This window comes from Patella vulgata, chromosome 1, assembly GCF_932274485.2.
Source record: "Patella vulgata chromosome 1, xgPatVulg1.2, whole genome shotgun sequence".
NCBI lineage: Eukaryota > Metazoa > Mollusca > Gastropoda > Patellidae > Patella > Patella vulgata.
In genome coordinates this window covers 20,038,200-20,059,725 of record NC_065879.2, presented here as the reverse complement: position 1 = coordinate 20,059,725, position 21,526 = coordinate 20,038,200, and the positions used below count along the sequence as shown (strand labels likewise).

The 21,526-nt window shown below is 37.2% G+C and overlaps 1 protein-coding gene across 1 annotated transcript; it reads left to right on the top strand.

Annotated features, from left to right (window-relative positions):
* Positions 1-4,505: 4,505 nt before the first annotated feature.
* LOC126828267 (glutamate receptor ionotropic, kainate 3) lies at positions 4,506-20,709 on the top strand. Its single transcript, XM_050557952.2, has 6 exons — positions 4,506-4,703; positions 13,636-13,671; positions 15,176-15,358; positions 16,973-17,309; positions 17,630-18,390; positions 19,107-20,709. The coding sequence occupies exons 1-6, from the start codon at positions 4,656-4,658 to the stop codon at positions 19,173-19,175; spliced, it is 1,434 nt and encodes a 477-aa protein (XP_050413909.2). The 5' UTR covers positions 4,506-4,655; the 3' UTR covers positions 19,176-20,709.
* The last annotated feature ends 817 nt before the right edge of the window (positions 20,710-21,526 follow it).

The window sequence follows — 21,526 nt, the reverse complement described above, 5'->3', positions numbered from 1 at the left end:
TTGTAGAGTACCAAACAACCGAAGTGCCACAGTTGTGAATTCTGTTTTTGGATATGGACAAAAATATAACATTATTTTTAAAATCCGTGCCCAATTTCATACAGTCTGTAGATTCAAAAAACTTTGAAAAAAGCGCACTTTCGTTTTTAATACAACGAACACTGAACATTCAAATTTATTACAGTTATAAATAAAAATTTAAATAAAGTTATTATGTAGTAATTTAAATATTTAAATAAAGTTTTTATGTAGTAATTTAAATATTTGAATAAAGTTATTATGTAGTAATTTAAATAGTTAAATGTGGTAATTTAAATATTTAAATATAGTAATTTAAATATTTAAATATAGTAATTTAAATATTTAAATGTAGTAATTTAAATATTTAAATGTAGTAATTTAAATATTTAAATGTAAAAATGGAGAAGCGAGGGTGAGCCCCAAATATAGGCCTACCATTACCGTGGTTACGATAATTCAATGCACACATCTTGTCAAAACTACAAACAGTGAATGAAATGTTCATTATTCTATTTAGCATTATCTACTTTTGAACTATTATAGCAAGAATGGCCAACCCTTTACAGGCCCGTAACTAGGGGGGGGGGGGGGGGTGCTAAGTCTTACACAATGTATCTTTAAGCTATGGGTAGTACCGTTATGGACCAGGGCCCTGTTTCTCGAAATCTTAACTAAAGATAAAATCCATATTTTAGTAGATACTTCAATTTTGATTGGCTAAGCACTAAAATCAATCTAATATTATCCAATCAAATTACTAAAATCTGGATTTTATCTTAGTTAAAATTTCGTGAAACAGGCCCCAGATTAATTTGAAATTAAGGGAGTTACAGGCCTACAATTGTTTTGTAATCAAATTGGTGTGGCTTGTTCTTGTAAATCCTGAATGAAAGTTCTTGATACCGTAAAGTTCCTACATGTGTTACTACAGGCCCAGGACTGCGTAGCACTGTGAAAGATTTGCTGTTTATTTCTTGCAATGTCTGTGTAGTTTGTCTTGTCCCCAGATTTGCCTTACCGGATTTTTTTGTGTGTGTAGTGCACTTACTATTGTCAATCACTGATTCATTAAACCACGTGTATTTCCTGTCTTCTTTTTCTTGTTTAACTTGTGGAATACTGTTTAAAACCTGGACAATAGATCTACTGTACATTTAATATTGGATAAATACTCTATTATTATTCCCATATCTTTAAGGGGTTTGGTTAGTTACATATGGGAGTCACGGTGGCTAAGTGGGTAAGACGCTTGCTCGCTAGCCTGGAGGTCGGGTGTTCGACCCCTGCATTGGCCGAGAAAGTTCATGCAGATTTTCCGGCTTGGTTCACCTTATTATTGAAAATTTGATAAACACTGAAAATCACAAAAATTGGACAAAAATCAAAGATTCCCCTCACAAGTTTGAAAATATATTTTAAATGTTACCATTTCACTTTTTTATAATCTAAAAGTTAAATATCACATTTCTGTTAATTTAGAGATGATATCTTCAAATTTAGGCTTATCATTCACTGCCAGGCTTATCACTATATAGGAGGCAGACCACCATTAATGTCCCCATTTACTTCAATGTTAATTCTGGTCTCTTTCCCCGGTTCCAATGGCCATGTCTTTACTACCGATTTAGTATGGGTTTGAACAATGTAACTCTGGGATACGCAAACTTGAAGTATCATACTAAAACATATTACCATAACCAAACCCTTAACATTGTCGATTGTCAGCCGGAACGTCCCGAATTGACATAATTGCAATCAAGTGATACGGAATTCAGCCCTGTCATAGTTTTGCGAGCCCGAACAGCTGAGGTGGTGTGTCTAGAATCGTGACGTATATTAAGTAACAAATATGTTTCAGCTGTCATATGCGTTGTACTCCGAAGTTCTCCTTTTCTCTCGATTGACACTATTTTTGGAATTGAGAGAATTTAATTCCCGAACGTTCAATCGAGTAGGCCTATCCCCTGGGTCTCATACAGGCGTTATGTGAGCAGAATCGTGATGTAATCAAACGATTGGTGATTGGTCGATATAGTATCATTTCCTAAACTACAAAGCATAATAATATAGTCATGAAATACTCGATTCAACGTTCCGGAATTCTCAAAAATAGTGAGAATCAAGTAAAAGGGTGGTTAAGGGCTACAACGCATGCGCCGACTGCATAAAAAATATCTCAATCAACTTGAAACATATCGTTGTGTTTAATTACGTTACGATTCCATTCACACCACTCTGGACAGATAATCGAGCACCCCTAATGAATTTTGAGAATTCAATTGAACCGGAAATTTCAACTGAGTATCCCCCATGAATTCCGTATGAAGGGAAACAACTCTATTTCGCCTGAACTATCGTTATCGGGACACAGCTCACCAAATATTCATAGGCCGTCACGAGTGAAGTGCGAAAGTTATTTTTAGTCTTTCTCTCCCCCCCACCCTTTTGCATGGTGATTTTTGTTCACTTTTTGATGTAGAATCGGAAGAAAAGGGTTTGAAAATACATTTTCTGCCAGGTTTTGGTAAATATTCTTGATTTTGAGGCGGAATGATACAAGAGTTGAGAGGTTGGTCAGGTTGAAATGTGTGGTGGAAAATTGCATGTTTACTTTTCTTTACTTCCAGTTTGTGTTTCTCAAGTTTTCCATGGTCAACCTCATACGTGCTTTTGAGCAAGGGGTTGCCACACGTTGCTCCATCTGTGGTAGAAAGCGTTCTACCCAACGAAAATTTGGGAACATTAGTGATCTATGGCCATCATATTAAGCCTCTTTTACTGGTGAACCTCCTATAGAACCAACAGAACGAATGGAGTTATTTGCGTCGCTCTCGCATTGGTCATACATTTTATCTTAAAGCTATTGAACAGTATCTTGCTCCTTTGAAAGTTAAGCAAATTTTTTATTGAGTGAAAGTAACTCAAGGATGTTAGATCTCTGTCAGGCATTTATTAAACAATCTCTCTCTCTCTTTCTCTCTCTCTCTGTGCCGCCCCTACAGCAGAGATAACATAATGTTATATTCACACCCGCTTGTAAAGATCAAGATAACATGAAATTTAAAGCCCTCTTATAGATAAATATATTGGTGAAGAAATAGTCACAATGTCGTAGGGTATATTTCATTTCACCACGAGACCCCTTGACACTATTATTTGTTTACTTTAATGATCTATTGCGCGTAGGGGTCTTTAGTAGTGGGAAGGAAAGGGTTAGATCTAAATATTAAGGCCACCTGCAGATTTCGTTACGTTAACGAAATGCAAACAGGGCTAGCGCTAACTCTAACCCTAGACCTTAAACATACATTATACATGAGCTGAATCTGCCTATATAGATGTTATATAAATTATTAATTAACTAACTCCATAGACCCACGGATGGTTTGGATACAGTTTGGATTTAAACAGTTGTCCATTTAAAATTAAATCAATAAATGGCGGACCAAGCTAACGTTTACCGTTAGTCGCTGATTTCAGTACCGGAAACTGGTAATGAAAGGCCTGCTAAGCGAGGCTACCATAACCATTGAGCATGTTACTTGATAATATAATCGAGAATATGTGGGTGGCGTTATCGTCTGTCAATCAAACGATCGCCAATTGATGCCTATTTCTAGTCCAAACTTCCAACAGTGACAATTCCGTTCAGAACACAGTAATTTGACTGAAATTTTCAACATTTTCTTTGTTCATCATCTATTTTTGAATTATTATAGCAAGAATGGCCAACTCTTTATAAAACTAACTAAGGTATCTTTAGAGAATCCTTGACAGTTGACAATCGAAAAAGACTAGGAAGAAACGCTAGAAATATCAAACGGCTTTCCAGAAAGAAATATTTTCTCGTACGGAAATATCTTTAGCTCGGTCTGCCCAGTTGTTTTTTTTTTCTTTTCGGAAATATAAGATGTTTTGATCAATCGACAAATCACTAGAAAGGGTATATAATGTGCTTGCCTCGCTACGCTTTCGTATTGCACCTAGCATTTACAAAATTGCAGTTTAACGCTGTTTACTAATGTAAATGAAATTCGTATGAATGTGTACCGTTACTACCGGAAGATACACTAAGTTAGGCAGTTTGCCCTTGAGGCTTTACGTGTTTGTAAGGTATACATAGGTAAAAACCGCATATCTCCACTATAGGCCTATATATATATACGCTCAGTGAAGCGCACGGCATATAATATAGCCTACCACAATGACTGAAGTTCTCCATTCATTATAATACACAAATACTTGAACTATTCCCCGCTAACACGGTCGAACTTATGTTGGTAAATCGATGTGTTTTTTAAGTTGTCCAATTTGCGGACAATGCATAAATATTTTAAACACCAGCGACTCTTAACAGAACCGTTTAAAAAGATCGATTTTAAGGCTACTTTCAAATCGTAACGATTTAATGACAGACAAAAAACAGTGTAACCACGGCTTAAATGTACTTGAAGCTTTTGTAAAGGTGATAGCTAACCAGTGAATGTCACGTGTCGTGAAACCCTATCTAGAGCTTTATTACTGTTAAACTACATGCTGTCGCTTGTCTCGTTTAACAATTAGTTTTTTTAGACGAGCATTATGTTTTATATGTAATTCAAAAACTGACCAGGAAAACTTATATATTATTCAAAATGGTTTCTGGGATTTTGTTGCTGGCTACTATCATTACAATCAATGGCGTGAGTATGCAAATTTTGTTGTTGTCGAAATCATTCGTAGTAAACAAGTTAACCTATATATAAGAGTAGATGTGGTGTCGTCAACGGGGAAGAATAGAGTCCCGAAATGACATAGTTTGTGTCGAGTCGACGTTAAACCCCATCTCTCTCTCTCTCTCTCTCTCTCTCTCTCTCTCTCTTTTCCAAGAGAGTTTTTGTTTGTTTTGTTTTGTGTCTCTTCTGTACACGACCGTTGGGTCAATAAACATGGTTTTGTAATCTAAACCAAAAAAGGGGGGTTGGATGGCTGAATGGTTAGCGTGCGCGCGCTGTATCATAAAGTCTGTCATTGAGTCGACTGGCGTGGTTTCGAATCCCCGGTTGTACGTGACAAGGAGTAGGGCGCCTGTCCAACCTCGTGGGTTTTCTCCGGGTCCTCCGGTTTCCTCCCACGGCTAAAGACCCCTATGCGCAAGCGAATTATTGAAATAAAATTAAACCATATGATAGTCCCGAAATGACCTAGTTGTGTCGAGTGAACGTTAAACCCCATTTCTCTCTCTCTCTCTCTAAACCAAAAAGTAGTTGGTGGTTTAACGCATGCGCCACATTAGTAATATCGCAGTGTATTTATAATAGCAACTCATCCTTGTTTTATAGCAATATATTGCTATTTGTCAACATTAAATGACAAGAAATGGGGTTTAACGTCCTACTTTTCTGCACCGACCTGGATAATGAAGACGGACATACACCATGCAGTGTGCTATGAGGACAATTTTGCCCAGACATCGGCACTGTGACCTACTCTTATATGGATTTCAACTGTCAAGGGTTCTTTTACGTGCAAGTCAATGTGTACACGAGACCACGGTTTTTCGTCCCATCCGAACTACTACACGTTGTCTCTTGCCAAGCCCTCCGTTCTACACCACTGACAAAGACGGAACCATGTCGGATAACTTTGTCCTACAACAGATGGATCGAACACGGGACCTCTAGGTTAGCAAGTTAACGTCATACTCAATGATCTTGTAAACGAGATCACACATATGGACTTACAGTGTATTAAAGCAAGTATTACCTAACACATTTTACTTGGGACACAAATCAGCGTGTAACGAAATTTCATTTGAAGCTGTAATTGCATTCTTTTTGAACCAACTGAAAACATTCTAATGCCCGCTCGTCAAATATCTCATCAGTGAATCAGTCATTAAGTTTTTAAAACATAACTATATTAGTCAATAAATTACGTGCATGATTTGTATGGCATGACGAAGATTTATATAGACTGGGGGCGAACCCGCGACTTCCTCCTGATTAGCGAGCAGGCCTCTAAGCGACATGTATATAGACTGATTGGATATCAAATACAGTAGTTTGCTGAAGAATTCGTTATTGATCACAACACCAGTGTCAAAGGAGATTTTAATAATAACAGATCTCATGCATATTCATATACACATTTCTAGTTTCATTTTAATAATAAAACAGGTATATTTCTAGTATCTTAATAATAAAACAGGCATATTTCTAGTATTGTAATAATAAAACAGGCATATTTCTAGTATCTTAATAATAAAACAGGCATATTCTAGTATCTTAATAATAAAAGACATCATATTTCTAGTGTCTTACTAATAATAAAAGATATAATATTTCTAATATCTTAATACTAATAAAAGATATCATATTTCTAGTATCTTAATACTAATAAAATATATCATATTTCTAGTATCTTAATAATAATAAAAGATAACATATTTCTAGTATACTAATAAAAGATATCATATTTCTATTGTATTACTAATAATAAAATATATCATATTTCTAGTATCTTAATACTAATAGAATATATCATATTTCTTGTATCTTAATAATAATAAAAGTTAACATATTTCTTGTATCTTAATAAAAATAAAACATATAATATTTCTAGTAATTTCTAGTATCCTACCTAATAATAGTAAAAGATGTCATATTTTTAGTATCTAAATAATAAAAAATAACATATTTCCAGTATCTTAATAATAATAAAAGATCATATTTCTAGTATCTTAATACTAATAAAAGATATCATATTTATAGTGTCTCACTAATAATAAAATATATCATATTTCTAGTATCTTAATACTAATAAAAGATATCATATTTCTAGTACCTTAATATTCGAAGAAACATATCTCTAGTTGGATTTTGAAAATACAATATCTCGTGCAGACATATTTAGTGTAGTTTTCTTTGTGGTATTGTGATTCACGATTTTGTTTCAAATAACTATAACTGATTGAAAATAAAATGGGGTTGATTACTAGAAATGTTTGGTCAAAAGATGATAATGTAAAGCCGCGGTGGCTCAGTGAGTAAGACGTTGGTTCGCTAACCTAGGGATCCTAAGTTCGATTCCTGTGTTGGCAGAGAAATTTCAACAGGATTTTCCAGCGTGCCCCCCCCCCCCCACCTCCGTTGTGGGTGGTGCAGGACAGAGGACCTGCCAAGGGACAACGTATACTCGTTCGGATGGGACGAAAACCCGAGGTGTGTCACGTAAAATATCCCATTTAGCAATTTTAATTCGACATAAAAGTAGGCTGTCCGGACAAGGTTTCCCTCATAGCACACTGTATAGCGTATGCCCGTAGCCCAGTCGGAGCTGAAGCGTAGGGCGTTAAACCCCATTTCATTTCATTTCATTTTGTAAAGTAGGGGGTGTGGCATGCAGGATCCGAGTCACGTATAGAGTCATTTAATAAATACGATACTGTATGTGAACCTTGTTGTAGACCACTATAAGGTGATTGACCTGTATTCAAAGCCATTCACCGTTACATCAATTGTGTGTGTGTCTTGGTAGAATATATAGGCTAGTCGGTGTTCTTTTTATATTATTTGACATTGGTTGACCAAATAGTCCAGTTTGTTGCGATGTGGATCTGAGGTCTGTCAGCAGTGCAAACCGCGAGTCTGCTCTCATGATAGGTTGGCTGTCTGAGATTGCGGCAGGCAAGGATCCCAAGATCTCAGTCGCCCCCGACCAAAGTCTATAATATTTTAACACTGTCATACACACTGTAGTCTAAAACACATTTCGTCACCACCGGCTTTGCCCAGTTGAGTATAAAACAGACTTTCATCTTCCTCTAGTCTCGAGGGTGGGGGATAGGGATGGATCACGAATAGTTGTTCGGATAGGACAAAAAATCGAGGTCCCGTGTACTCATTGGTGTGCACGTAAAAGGGCTCTTGACAATAGGAATTCGATATAAGAGTATAGGCCGTAGTACCGCTGTCCGGGCAAAATTTCCTTCTTAGCACACTGGTGTATGTGGATCTTCATTGACCCAGGTTTTTTCAGCAATGTTTGTCGTCAAATCCCATTTCATTTCTTTCGTTAATCATAATGGCACCTCTATTGCGTGTGTGGGTGGGTGGAGTGGGGGTGGATGAATGATTAGCACATGCGCGTTGAATCATAAGGTCTGTCATTGAGTCAACTAGTGTGGTTTCACCTGTCCAGCCTCGTGAGAACAATTCTACATGTCGGTGCAGAAAAGTAGAACGTTAAAACTCATTTCCTTTCATTTCAAATATAATACATCTACATTTATTGGTAACTCGTTGAAAATACTCACTTAAAGTCACTTGCGAAATATGATATAAAGACGAATCTCTAATAGAAAAATCAGCCCGAAAATGGTTCAATTCCTTCCACAAATATGTCGAATTGAAATTTCCTCCATTTATGCTGCTTCATTATGTAATAAGCCCGCCGCCATATTGTTATCCGCGAAAATTTATTGATAGGCCTGTTTTAAATTAGTGTTTTGATTCTGTATTCTTAATTTAATTAAAAAATCAACCTGGGTATATATTAGCGTGGATTAAGCTGTGTAAGAAATTTGATATTTTACTAAAAAATGCAAATGGCGCATCGTTACTTTAACAAAAAGAGATTAGTAATAAGATAACCATGTATACTATTCATACAGTTTTGTGTGAGTATTTAACCTTTATATCGACGTCAGAATTTGTGTGGTTTGATGTTTGCTTTCCGGGCAGAAGTTTTTTCCTCATATGCTCCTCTCCATTATCGCCTGTCCAACCTCTTGGGTTTTCCCCGTTCCTCCAGTTTCCTCCGACTGCTGAGAGACCCCTACGCGCAAGCGAACTATTAAAATACACATATGAACCATACGTTAGTCTCGAAATGACCTAGTTTGTGTCGAGTGGACGTTAACACCCTCTCTCTCTCTCTCTCTCTCTCTCTCTCTTCACAGTGGATGCAGAAAAGTCAAATCTCTTTCATTCCCTTTCATGACAATATAAACTATTACATATCTAGGTTAGTTTTAGCGACTCAATAACATTTGAACTAAATGAACAGGTCGGTGTGTGAATGACATTAATTTCCCGGTGGTAGTACTCTATTAGAAAATACAGGAAAAGCGGCATTATCTTTTAAATGGTGTGAAAGTCTATCGTGCCAATTAGCTCTACGTAGTGACGGGTGGCAGGTCACAAAGCGGGTTGTTCTAGCATATTCTAGAAACCTTACATAGCCTGGGGTCTGATATAGCTGACAATTCCTGGAGGTCAAATATAGCCAACAATTCAGGGAACTAAGAATTCTCGGAGGTCAAATATAGCTAACAATTCCTGGGGGTCAAAAATAGCTAACAATTCCTGGAGGTCAAATATAGCTAACAATTCCTGGAGGTCAAATATAGCTAACACTTTCTTGGGGTTTAAAATAGCTAACAATTCCTGGAGATGTAATATAGCTAATAGTTCCTTGAGATCTGATATAGCTAACAATTCCTGGGGATCTGGTATAGCTGACAATTCCCGGAGGTCTGATATAGCTAATAGTTCCTGAGGATCTGATATAGCTAACAATTTCTGGGAGTCTGATATAGCTAACAATTCCTGGGGGTCTAATATATTTTCCTAACCAGGACATTAATGTCTCGTCTAGACATTGGTTGTAACATTTTAATAAACTAAATACTTTTCCCAAGGGAGACCACTATAGACACTTCATTTTATGCCCATGGTCTAACTCAATGTAAAATCTATTGAAACATGGCGAATCACGTACAATAGATATAGATTTGCCATTCTGATCCATGTTCAAACAATATAAAGACTGATAATCTTCACGAAATGACGTAATTTATACACAGTACATTCAAAATGGGCTTACGTCTTGTAATATTTACATATGAATAATCATATCTGATAAGGTTTGATAACAGGGTTATAAATAGGGCGTATAAACTAATGTGTCACAAACACCTTGTCGTTAAAGACGTTCTCAATCGTGACGCATTCTTAAAGGGGCAATATTGGGTATATTTTAAATAAGTTACATCGTAGATACATATATGCTACAAAGTTTTACTTAGACGGGTGTGGGGGTTGGGTGGGTGGCAGTGTGTACACGGGACCTTGGTTTCCTTTGTATTACACATCGACAATATCATTTTCCTTTACCAGATTGTAAAATATCCATTACACCATTTCCCTTTATCAGATTGTAAAATATCCACCACGTCACTTTCCTTTATCAGACTGTAAAATAAAATACGGTCAGTTTATAGGAAATAACAAGTGGATTATCGATTATAACTTTGATATAATCAGGATTTATAGGATTGATTATAACCTTGCCAAGTTTCCTATTAAATATAACTTATGATAGAGCTAAATCTGACCATTGCAGGTCTTTTGTTTGGCCTGATATGTTATATAAATAATCAACTCTCTAGAGCATTATCGAGACTTTGTTTAGTATCGTAACATTGGTAGCAATAAAAATCGAGACTACACTATTCTTATCAAAACTTCAAACACTGATAACTTCGCTCAAAATAAAGTAATTTGAGAGAAATTTTAAATGTATACCTTTTTCATTATCTATTTTTAAATTATTATAGAGAGAACTGTCAGCTCTCTATCTAAATATTTCATAATGCATCAGCGTTGCATCATAAAGTCTGTCATTGAATCAAGTGACGTGGTTTCGATTCCCCGCTTGTATGTGACAAGCAGTAGGGTCGTCTGTCCAGCCTCGTGATTTTTTCCGACCGCTAAATAAGCCTATGCGCAAGCGAATTAATGCACTGTTAGTCCCGAAATGACTTAGTTTGTGTCGAGTGAACATTAAATCCCATCTCTCTCTCTCTCGCTCTCTCTCTCTCTCTCTCTCATAATGCATCTTTAATTATAAATAGAATTGCACCAAAGCGATTAAATATATTGTTTTATTATCGGCAACGAAAGTAATAAATATTTGGGTTTAATTCCGAATTTTTGGACTTCAGTTAACTCATTTATTTGAAAGATGGTAGTCAAGTACATTCCAAGTTCAATTTAGTAATTGAACATATTAAAATCTCAATGCGTCATTTTAGCGCTATAGAATGCGTTGCAAATTACGACGATTCTTTAATCTTAACTCGTTCTCCCATTTCATTTCATTTCAAATCTAAATATCAGTAAAAAAAAAAATGGTTCAATTCCATTTCATATTTACAAAACTATGTTGTTTTCAAATTCCATCGATCAATGCTGCTAGCTATGTAACAAGCCCGCAACCATTTCGTTGTCTGCGAATAATCATTGATAGGCCTAGATTAAATCCTATTGAATTCAAGCCGGGAGATTATCTAGTGTTGGTATTTGGATTTGGATTTCTTAATCAAATGTTCAATAATCAATCGGAGTTCACATTAGCATGGATTAAGCCTTGAGAAATTTGAGCGAAAATTGCAAATGACACAGGTTACTTTAAGCAAATGGCGATAAAGACGGCTTGATCTTAATGTCTATTGCACTCAAGTTCATTTGTAAATTACTTACTTAAACAGGCTTATTGCAGGCATTTCTTTAGGTCTGAAAGGTTATATAAATTATTTATTAGGCATTTATTAACATGACAAGACCATAATCAACTCACGGAAGACTCCGATTTTAAATAGATTAGAACGGTTCTGCCATATTGCACTCAATTTCATTTCTAAATTACTTTCTTAATAAGATTTTCTCTGAATTTATTTGTGTTTAATTTAAATAATTTATTGACCTTGTATCCCTTTAAGGAGCAGGTGCGTAATATGTTTCTATGGATACCAACATGTATTGACATATTTATTTAAATTTCACCAACGGGTGTGCATGGTGTATATGAATAGATCATTGTTAACATGGTATTGATGTTATCATTAGGAATGTATGGGGTTTAACGTCTCGCCAACACCATTTGGTGGTTGTTGTTGTTTTAAGCTGTGATTGTTATCCTATATAACCGTTTGGGTTTTGACATGATATTATTTGTATTTGGACAAGTCAGTTGTTAGGAAGTAGATATCGTCTATAGATGGTATTTAATAGAGGATCAGGGAGAGGGGGGAATGGCCGAATGGTTAGCACGTGCGTGCTGTATCATAAGGTCTGTCATTGAGTCAACTAGCGTGGTTTCGATTCCAAGGTTGTACGTGACAAGGAGTAGGGTCGCCTGTCCAACCTCGTGGGTTTTCTCTGGGGTTCACCGCCCCGCCCCGCAGCTAAAGACGCCTACGCGGAAGCGAATTATTGAAATAAAAATGAACCATGTTTTAGTCCCGAAATGACCTAGTTTGTGTCGAATGGACGTTAATTAAACCCCATTTCTCTCTCTCCCTCTTAATAGTGGATGAGCGGTGTCACACCACTCAAACCTTTCAAGGTTTGTGAAAATGAACCTATTGTCAACATCTTTAAAAAAATAGAAGTTATTGAAGGTGGTTTAACGTCCTACTTTTGTGAACCAATGGGGATAATTAAATGAAATGAAACAGGGTTTAACGTCCCACTGTTCTGCTCCGACAGGGCTATAATGAAGACGGGCATACGTTATGAGGGAAATGTTGCCCGGACAGCGGTGCTAAGTCCTAATCGAATTCCAACTGCTAAAGGATCGCTTACGTGCACGCCAATGTGTACACGGGACCTGTTCTTGTCAGGCCCTTCGTCCTGCAACGCTGACAAGGGGAAAGTACTCGAGAGCGAGCGAGCGCGCGCGCGCGCGAGAGAGAGAGAGAGAGAGAGAGAGAGGTGGGCTTAACATAATATCACTATACTATAGTACTCGGTCTATATGTAGCAACTAATATGTCAATATAAAATTTATATCGCTCTAAGTTGACCTATAATTTCGAATTATGTTGTAACTGATACAAATTGATGAATGACTCATTAAAAAAAACAACAGATGTACACGTTGCACCCAAATATTAATAAGTGAGCTAATAAATTAACCTTTTTATAATCTACATGATGTGAATTTAGATACCATAAAGGGTTTATTTCGACCTTAGTTAAAGATACATTATTTGAGATTAGATAAAGAGCTTTCATTTCTCACTATAATAGTTAAAACTAAATAGTGTAAAGGGAATTTGCTGAAAATTTCAGTCAGATTGATCCACTATGAACCGAGATATTAGCGATTGAATTTTCGGCCTAGCCTCGATCATCATTACTAAAGTCGGTAGGATAAAAAAACATAGTCTCGATTATCCGTTTCATGATTAATTATGAATGGAAGTCGAACAGCAAATCGGAACCTAATCCAATAAACATCGCAGCCTAGCGATACCACCGAGAGTTGATTATGATCTGGATAAGTTAATTAATGTCTAATTAATAATTTAGATAACATTTCAGGCTTAAAGAAAGATCTGCAATTGGCAGATTTAGCTCTTGCATAATGTATGTTTAAGGTTCTGTAAAAATATCGAAATTTCAGTGTCTGCCGAAAGCGCACAGAAACCGATTTATGTAAAATAAATCTGCGATTTGGGCTAAATTAATAGAGTCGGTCGAGTAACCGTAAAAAAAAACCCCAAGTAATTTTAATTCTTTCGGTCTTAGTAATATCTGATTAACTTTATGTATTTATATTTTTCAGGCAGATGTGCCCAACTACAAGATAACGTCGTTAGAGGTTAGTAAACTGTTACTGATCAAATTTTGTTCAGGGCGTGTATACCACAGCGATACATCTGTCGGGGAGGGTGGCCCCAGGGTAATCTGCGGCGCTTATGATGGTCGGGAATATAACATTTCGTTTCAACATCCACAACATTACTATACTGAATGAAATTTGGAAACATAGCTGATTGAAATTTGGAGCCATAGTTCATGAATTTTTTAAGCTTTTTTATAGTGATTTTTGTTTTACGGGGGGGGGGGGGCGTCCCTACGGTCTCCACCCAGATCCGCCAAGCCGAGCCCATGTAATTTTCTAGTCAAATCACGTCGAAATGAATATTATCCTTTTACCAACCGGCGAATCTCACAACATCGGAAAAATCCCTAGATATGCTTAATTCTGGTTTGGTGGCTCTGATTGGATGTTACAATTCAATTGGCTATTGGATCAGTCCGTCTGAATAGAACTGGTCCTATCTATGCAACACGCTATTCATCCAACCATTTGACACATTAGTTGGTCGGATACGACCGTCCGACGGTTGTATGGGTTGGCTGTTTCGTGTAGACATCGCTTAACTTAGTTGACAAGGCTGACATAACTGTGGGAGGACTGACTTGCAGTTTTGTCAATTCGAAACGTCCCGGGCTAACAAATGAGTAACTACCCCCACCCCTAGTCATGTGTCCAGTAACTAGTGGAATAGACCCCGCGTTTCATGTTCACTTATCGATACGAAAGGCTCGGGAGCCACGGTGGCTCAGCGGATAAGACGTTGGCTCGCTAACCTGGGGGTCGGGTGTTCAATCCCAGCGTTGACGGAGAAAGTTCATCAGGATTTTCCGGCGTGGTTGTCCCTTGTCAGTGGTGCAAAGGGCTTGGCAAGAGACAACGTATAGTCGTTCGGATGGGACGAAAAACCGAGGTCCCTTATACACATTGGCGTGCACGCAAAAGATCCCTTGGCAGTTGGAATTCGATATAAGAGTAGGCTGTAGTGCCGCTGTCCGGGTAAAATTTTATGGCATATGCCCATTAAACACCATTTCATTTCGCCGCCAAAAGGCTCGAATTTTTTTTTAGCTAAAACTTCTAGACATGCTAAACAGGCCACTGTGTTCATATTTCGAGGTTGGATTTATATACCTACACGAAATGAAAAATGAAATAAAATAAGAATGGAGTTTCACACCCTGTTGTTCTGCACTAAGTAAATTTAGCATTTTGTAATTTTGGAATGTCTCAGTTGAATATTAATCTGTAGGCCTCATTTTGGTTTGATTGAACGTGTAAGGGCCGCCGGCAAACCGACCCATTTCCCTGAAAAAAACCGGCCCACTTGGTAAAAACATCGGCCCATCTGCCTATCTGGACTAAGCCGCACTCACCCACCCCCTCCCACCCCCCTGTTTTGCGCCCCTGGGGTTGATCTCGTTAGAGAACTAGCGTCTTACCCAGCGATCGAAAGTTTGTGGTGATTTCCCCTTTAAATATTTCACGCTACTTTATTTTACAGGAGCCGCCATATTTAATGCCAACAGAGGGAAAACAATATCAAGGAATTATTATCGACATCTTGGATGAGATGAGTAAATATTCAAATTTTACGTATGATATAGTTACACCAGATGACGGCAATTATGGCTCCGAACATACACCTGGACAGTGGAACGGGATGATAGGAGATTTAGTGCATAAGGTAAGAGATGAACATTGAAGAGAGAGAGAGAGAGAGAGAGAGAGAGTGAGAGAGAGAGGGGGGGGGTAATGTCCACTCGGTACATTTCGGGACTAATAAATGGTTCAATTATTTTTCAATAATTCGCTTGCGCGTAGAGGTCTTTAGCTGCGCGGTGGAAACCGGTGAACCCCGGAGTAAACCCACGAAGTTGGACAGGCGACCATATTTCTTGTCATATACAAGCGGGAATTAAAACCACACCACTTGATTCAATGACAGACCTTATTATTTAACGCGCACCCTTTTAACCATTCGGCCACCTATTTCAAGGGGTTTTAGGCCTGCAGCCAAAATTTCTACCTTGCTTAGAAACACAATTCCGCTACATAGGATGAAGGCATCGGGTGTTTTAGCCAATATTTAATTTTATGTCAACTTCACAATTATTAGTATAAATATAGCATTTACTTAACAATTATCACAATTTTCATCTGGCCCTCAATCGAGTTAGTGCAGACTTTTTGCTTGGAACTCTCTGGATTTGTGTTCCTGATGTTAAAAGCTTTCCAAAAATGTATAGTTTGTTTATTTGGGAGGACCATGTAGCGGAACTTCACGCTAGAAATTTTGGCTGCAAGCCTATTTGAGGGAGAGGGTCAACCGAAGCGGAACTGCCGTCCCAAGCATCTATTTCAAGGGAGGGGCATCCAACCAAGAGGAGCTGTGGGCCCGGGCATCTGATTTCAAGGCGGGGGGAGGGGGGCGGGGGTCAAACCAAAGAGGAACTGCGGTCCCTGACATCTATTTCCGGGGAGGGGGGGGGGCCTCCAAGAAAAGAGTCATATTAGATTAAGGTGTTGGGAAGTTGAAATTATAGCTGTTAATTTCGTTACCGTCCACTTGCAGACAATCAAGGGGTTGGCCCCATGGGCATCACCAACCGTCTGCACTGATATATTATCAAGTTGACCAGATTCCACACCCTATCCCCGGTCACAAAACTCCCTGGAAGACAAAAAACGTCACGTCTAGTCATTAAAATCCCGATGGTCCTATCAGTTTGACCAGATTGGAAACCCTATCCCAATTAGCGTCGGACGTTATGCAGAGTGAAAAGCATAGATCGATATAATTTCAATTCCACGTGTCTTTGTAAATACTGAACAGATTTGAACCATTTGTTGACTGTTATTCCTTTTAGAGATTCGTCGTTCACAGTATTGTAGTTTACAAGTGATTACTGTTACTTTAATCTGATGTTGCTACACCAGGTTCATCAGTATACACATTCGTGTGCACGAAAGAGAGTTGGAAATCGAAGAAAGTAAACGGAACTGTCTTTCCCTAAATGGAATGAAAGGGGGGGGGGGGTAACGTCCTACGTTTCTGCACCAACTGGGCTAATCTCGACGGACATACGTGCACGATAAAGTGTACACGGGACATCGGTTTTACGTCCCATCTGACGTCCTTGTTAGCGATCCAGCGGCTTACTTCCGGTGCCACCTATGGCAAAGGAATCCATACATTAATGAAAACAGGCTGTCGTTCTTCTCGAAAGGTACATTAAACGTCCAATTCTAGGCACGATGAAACTAAGTTTATTATTTGTTTCACAATTTGCATTTACAGGATGTCGATATAGCTGCGGCGCCACTGACCATCACCTCAAAAAGAGCAACAGTAGTTGACTTCTCCCATCCTTTTATTAATGCTGGACTAAGTATCCTGTACAAGCCTCCAGATCCCTGGGCTAATGCTGAACCTCTGACAGTCCTCTTTACGCCCTTCACTCCAGGGGTTTGGGTCATGGTGGCTGTTGTTTTCATAGGAATCTCATTGTTCTTCTATGGAATTGGAAGATACAGCCCCTACGAGGATTGTTCTTTCGTGGGAAAATCATCAACCTATGAAGGTCTTACCCTGTTTAACAGTTTTCTCTACACCTTCAGTTCCTTAACCTGGCAAAGTAAGTAATACCCTAATATATACTACAGGCAGGGCCGGATTTACCTACTTATGGACCCTAGGTCAAACGTATCACCGGCCCCAAATTTATTGAAATATTAGCATGTTTCAATCAGTAGGCCATTGGGCTATATAAGTCCCCCGAGTAGTTGGGTGACCTCCATTATATTATAAGTAATGTATTGGACGTTGAATTTGTAATAAACAACAACAACACCCTCACGAAACCCCACATGAATTTGTCTGTTATTTGCAATTCCAGTCGGTGCATGGCAGTAGGACGTTAAACACCATTGCATTTCATGTCATTACTATTTCTAGGTTATACAGCTGCACCACGATCAATCTCCGGAAGAATGATGGCTGGATTCTGGTGGATGTTTACCATTATGTTCATAGCCACCTATGTGGCCAACCTTACCGCATTCTTCTTGACACAGGAACCTAACACCAGGAACATCCCCTTTATGACATTCTCCGAGTTGTCCCAGCAAAAAAGGGCTTCTTTTGGCGTCATAAAAGGAGGATCAACGTATTGGTATCTGCAGAACTCTAAAAAGTTTCTAGAAAAGCGACTCTTCGCGGGTATGAATATGTCTGATAGTAATTATGTTGCAACTAATAATGAAGCGCTTGTCAAAGTCAGAACTTCTAATTATGCTTTCATTGGCGAAGCTTCTCTTCTGGACTACCTAGCGTCGCAACCACCGTGTGATCTGATGGTGTTAGATAATCTACAGGTTGATAGAGGCTACGGGTTTGCATGTAAGAAAAATAAGACGGGGCTGTGTAATAAGTTAGACGAGGCCATTCTTCATCTGCAGGAACAAGAGAAGATCTATGAGATCAAGCAGAAATGGATGGGTTCAGGGTGTCTTAAGGGTGCCATGAAGGAAACTACCCTGAGTCATGGTCTGCCCATCTTTGATAGCTTTGGACAAGATTCAACTGTAGCTTACGAGAAGGCGGTGACTTTGAGGAGGTTCTCGGGAGCTCTCTTAATTGCTCTAATTGGTTTTATTCTATCAATAATAGCACTACTTGGAGAAGTTGTTTATGCACGTAGATATGGTGTACCAACAGTAAGTATCCCAAACAGTTTACTCCTTCATATGTAATTAATCGTAATTAAATCAAAGTGTCCATAATATCATGTAGTCCACAGCAATCATTGAGTGAATGGTTAACCTCTACCCCTTTGTCGATCTACTTGAGTTGGCACTTTTCCGATGGGGTGTTCGTATGTTTGTCTTGGTGATATTTCAACGGTCCCTTTTGACGAATTATTAAAAATCTTACTAAATGGGAGCCCTGTTTTACCAAGCGTTTTCAACAAGAAAATATTTCTTGCAGTTTAACGTTATATTTTCAGAACAAAAGGTTTTAATAGTAAATTATAACCTCACAATAGTACACTCATATGTATCATATTTAGTTAATGATAATGAATAACTTATATTAGATGCAAAAATTCATTAAAATGACAATGATTTAAATTACGCTTATTGTATATCAAACTATATATATATATTTATATAATTTGTATATAACTGTATCTAGTGTATGCTAAATGTTTGTGTTGCCATCAACATTATATTATGGGAGCAAGTTCATAATTTCTATAATTTGTCTTAATATCTTTGTATATTATCTGCAATAAAATCTGTTTGAACAAACTAATACATTCGATAATAAATGGTATATTTAGTAGATCACTTGACGGCTTAGATAATAAATCCATGACATGGTTTAAATTCGGCGCTTCAGAAAGAGTTACCCCCCTTTCCTTGTTTTTCAGCCACCAAGAAGAATGAATGTTATGAACGAGGAAGATCGAGAACAAATACAGAACTCATTCCACGACTAGTTATGCAAGACTACTGACAGTGAAATACAAAATTCATTCCACGACTATTGCTAGACAACTAACAGCGAAACACAGGTTTCGTTCCTCGACTGGTTATGCAAGACTATTGTTGTATTAAACTTAACTTTTTATAGTAAAAAAAAAACACACACCGAAATTTGTCAAGTATGTTAATATTTTGTTCGCTCATTCTTTCGTGCTTCCATTTCAGGTTGACTCTCTGAATTGTCAAAATATTTTATTGACATGTCAAATTATTTTATGGACATCTCGTTTACTCCGAAATCTCAACTGGCATGATGGTTGCTCTGAAATGTCAAAATATTTTATTGACACGATGGTTACTCTGAAATGTCAGAATATTGCATTGACATCTTGCTTAACTCAGAATATTTCATTGATATCTTGGTTACTCTGAAATGTCAGAATATTTCATTGAAATTTTACTTAATCCTGAAATGTTAGAATATTTCACTGACTTTTCGTTTACCCTGAAAACAATTGCCAATCTGTGTCTTTAAATATGACATATGGTATCTGTGCTAAGATATCCATCTATCCTCTAATGTTTTAATGTATTTTATTGCATTGTTTGCGATCAGTATTATATAACTCTTGTTAGTTGTGTCAGAGATATACATTTATATTTGATTGGGTTGTAAGTGTGACTTCATTTCATACCAATATTATTCACACAGTCTTATTTTATGCACAATATGCACATTCACTCAATATTTAAAATTGGAACTATATGTATATTTTTATATTCTATAAATTCCATTAATATTTCAAAATGTAATTATAATTAACCGATCATTTAATAAGTGAATTTTACTGTAAATTGAAATTCATGATATAATTTTACTGTAAATTTAAGTTATGATATTATAATTTTAATGAAAATTTTATTTCATGATATAATTTTACTGTAGATTTATTTCCATGATGTAATTTTTACTGAAAATATAATTTCATTATATAATTTTACTCACAATGTGATTTCATTATTTGATTTTACTGAAAATGTCATTTCCTTATTTGATTTTACTAAGAATGTAATTTCGTTATATGACTTTACTGAGAATGTAATTTCGTTATATGATTTTACTGAGAATGTTATTTCGTTATATGACTACTGAGAATGTAATTTCGTAATATGACTTTACAGAGAATGTCATTTCGTTATGATTTCACCGAGAATATCATTCCGTTATATGAGTTGACCGAGGATGTTATTTGGTTATATGAGTTTACTGAGAATGTCATTTCGTTATATAACTTTACTGAGAATTTCATTTCTTTATTTAGCTTTATAGAGATTGTCATTGTATTACACAGTTTTTATAAGAATATATTTCAGTTTTTCTAAGAAAATATTACATGTATATCATTATATAGCATTATTGTACACTGAAGCTAGTTTCTCTAGTTATATGTATGTATTAAAGAAAGGTCTTGGTTATAAATGAAATTGTGCACATGGAATTTTATTGTGTGATAATGTTTCTTTGAAAATAAATTTTTCTTTAATTAATTGTCTGCTACTTCTGTTTTTTTCCCCTAATACTAGGTTCCCACTGTCGTGAGATGCGTTACGATAGGATTGCCCCATTCAGTCCACGATCTGGTACGTTCCGATACGATCAACACGATTGCTACGTCTTACTTCAATAAATGATCACCACGATGACTCCACGATTAAAACCACGATTTCAATCGTAGCACGAATCATGATAGTGGGAACCTATCATAAGTTCTATAGCACCTAAACGCTCTCTTCAATAATATAAAGGGTTTTTTTTTTACACGAAGTAGGGTGTGTTTATTCTTTCTAACTTCGAATAGAATTGTGTTCTGATATACCTTAAATAGTAATCAGTCTACTGAATTGTGTGAACTTAGTTTGGGTGAAAATTGTTTAGTCTTATTGTTTGTAACATTGTATCTATGTACAAGGCAGCCAGTTTGATTTTAAACTCCATTGGATAAAGACTTGTTTATATGTTCCCGTAATCAAAAGGCGAACCACGGTGTTACTGGATCATTACCAAGGACGTCCTGGGTTTGGTCCTGGTGAGGTGGGGGGGGGGCTGAATGGTTAGCGTTCGCGCGCTGTATCATAAAGTCTGTCATTGAGTCGACTGGCGTGGTATCGAATCCCCGGTTGTACGTGACAAGGTGTAGGGTCGCCTGTCCAACCTCGTGGGTTTTCTCCGGGTCCTCCGGTTTCCTCCCACTGCTAAAGACCCCTATGCGCAAGCGAATTATTGAAATAAAATTAAACCATATGTTAGTCCCGAAATGACCTAGTTGTGTCGAGTGGACGTTAAACCCCATTTCTCTCTCTCTCT

What these genes read in the sequence shown, in the direction of transcription:
- LOC126828267 (XM_050557952.2), top strand. Translation starts at nt 4,656, where the DNA reads ATGGTTTCTGGGATTTTGTTGCTGGCTACTATCATTACAATCAATGGC. An exon ending in CTATCATTACAATCAATGGC is followed by an intron (nt 4,704 to 13,635) that starts GTGAGTATGCAA and finishes TATATTTTTCAG; the next exon opens with GCAGATGTGCCCAACTACAA. An exon ending in ACAAGATAACGTCGTTAGAG is followed by an intron (nt 13,672 to 15,175) that starts GTTAGTAAACTG and finishes TTTATTTTACAG; the next exon opens with GAGCCGCCATATTTAATGCC.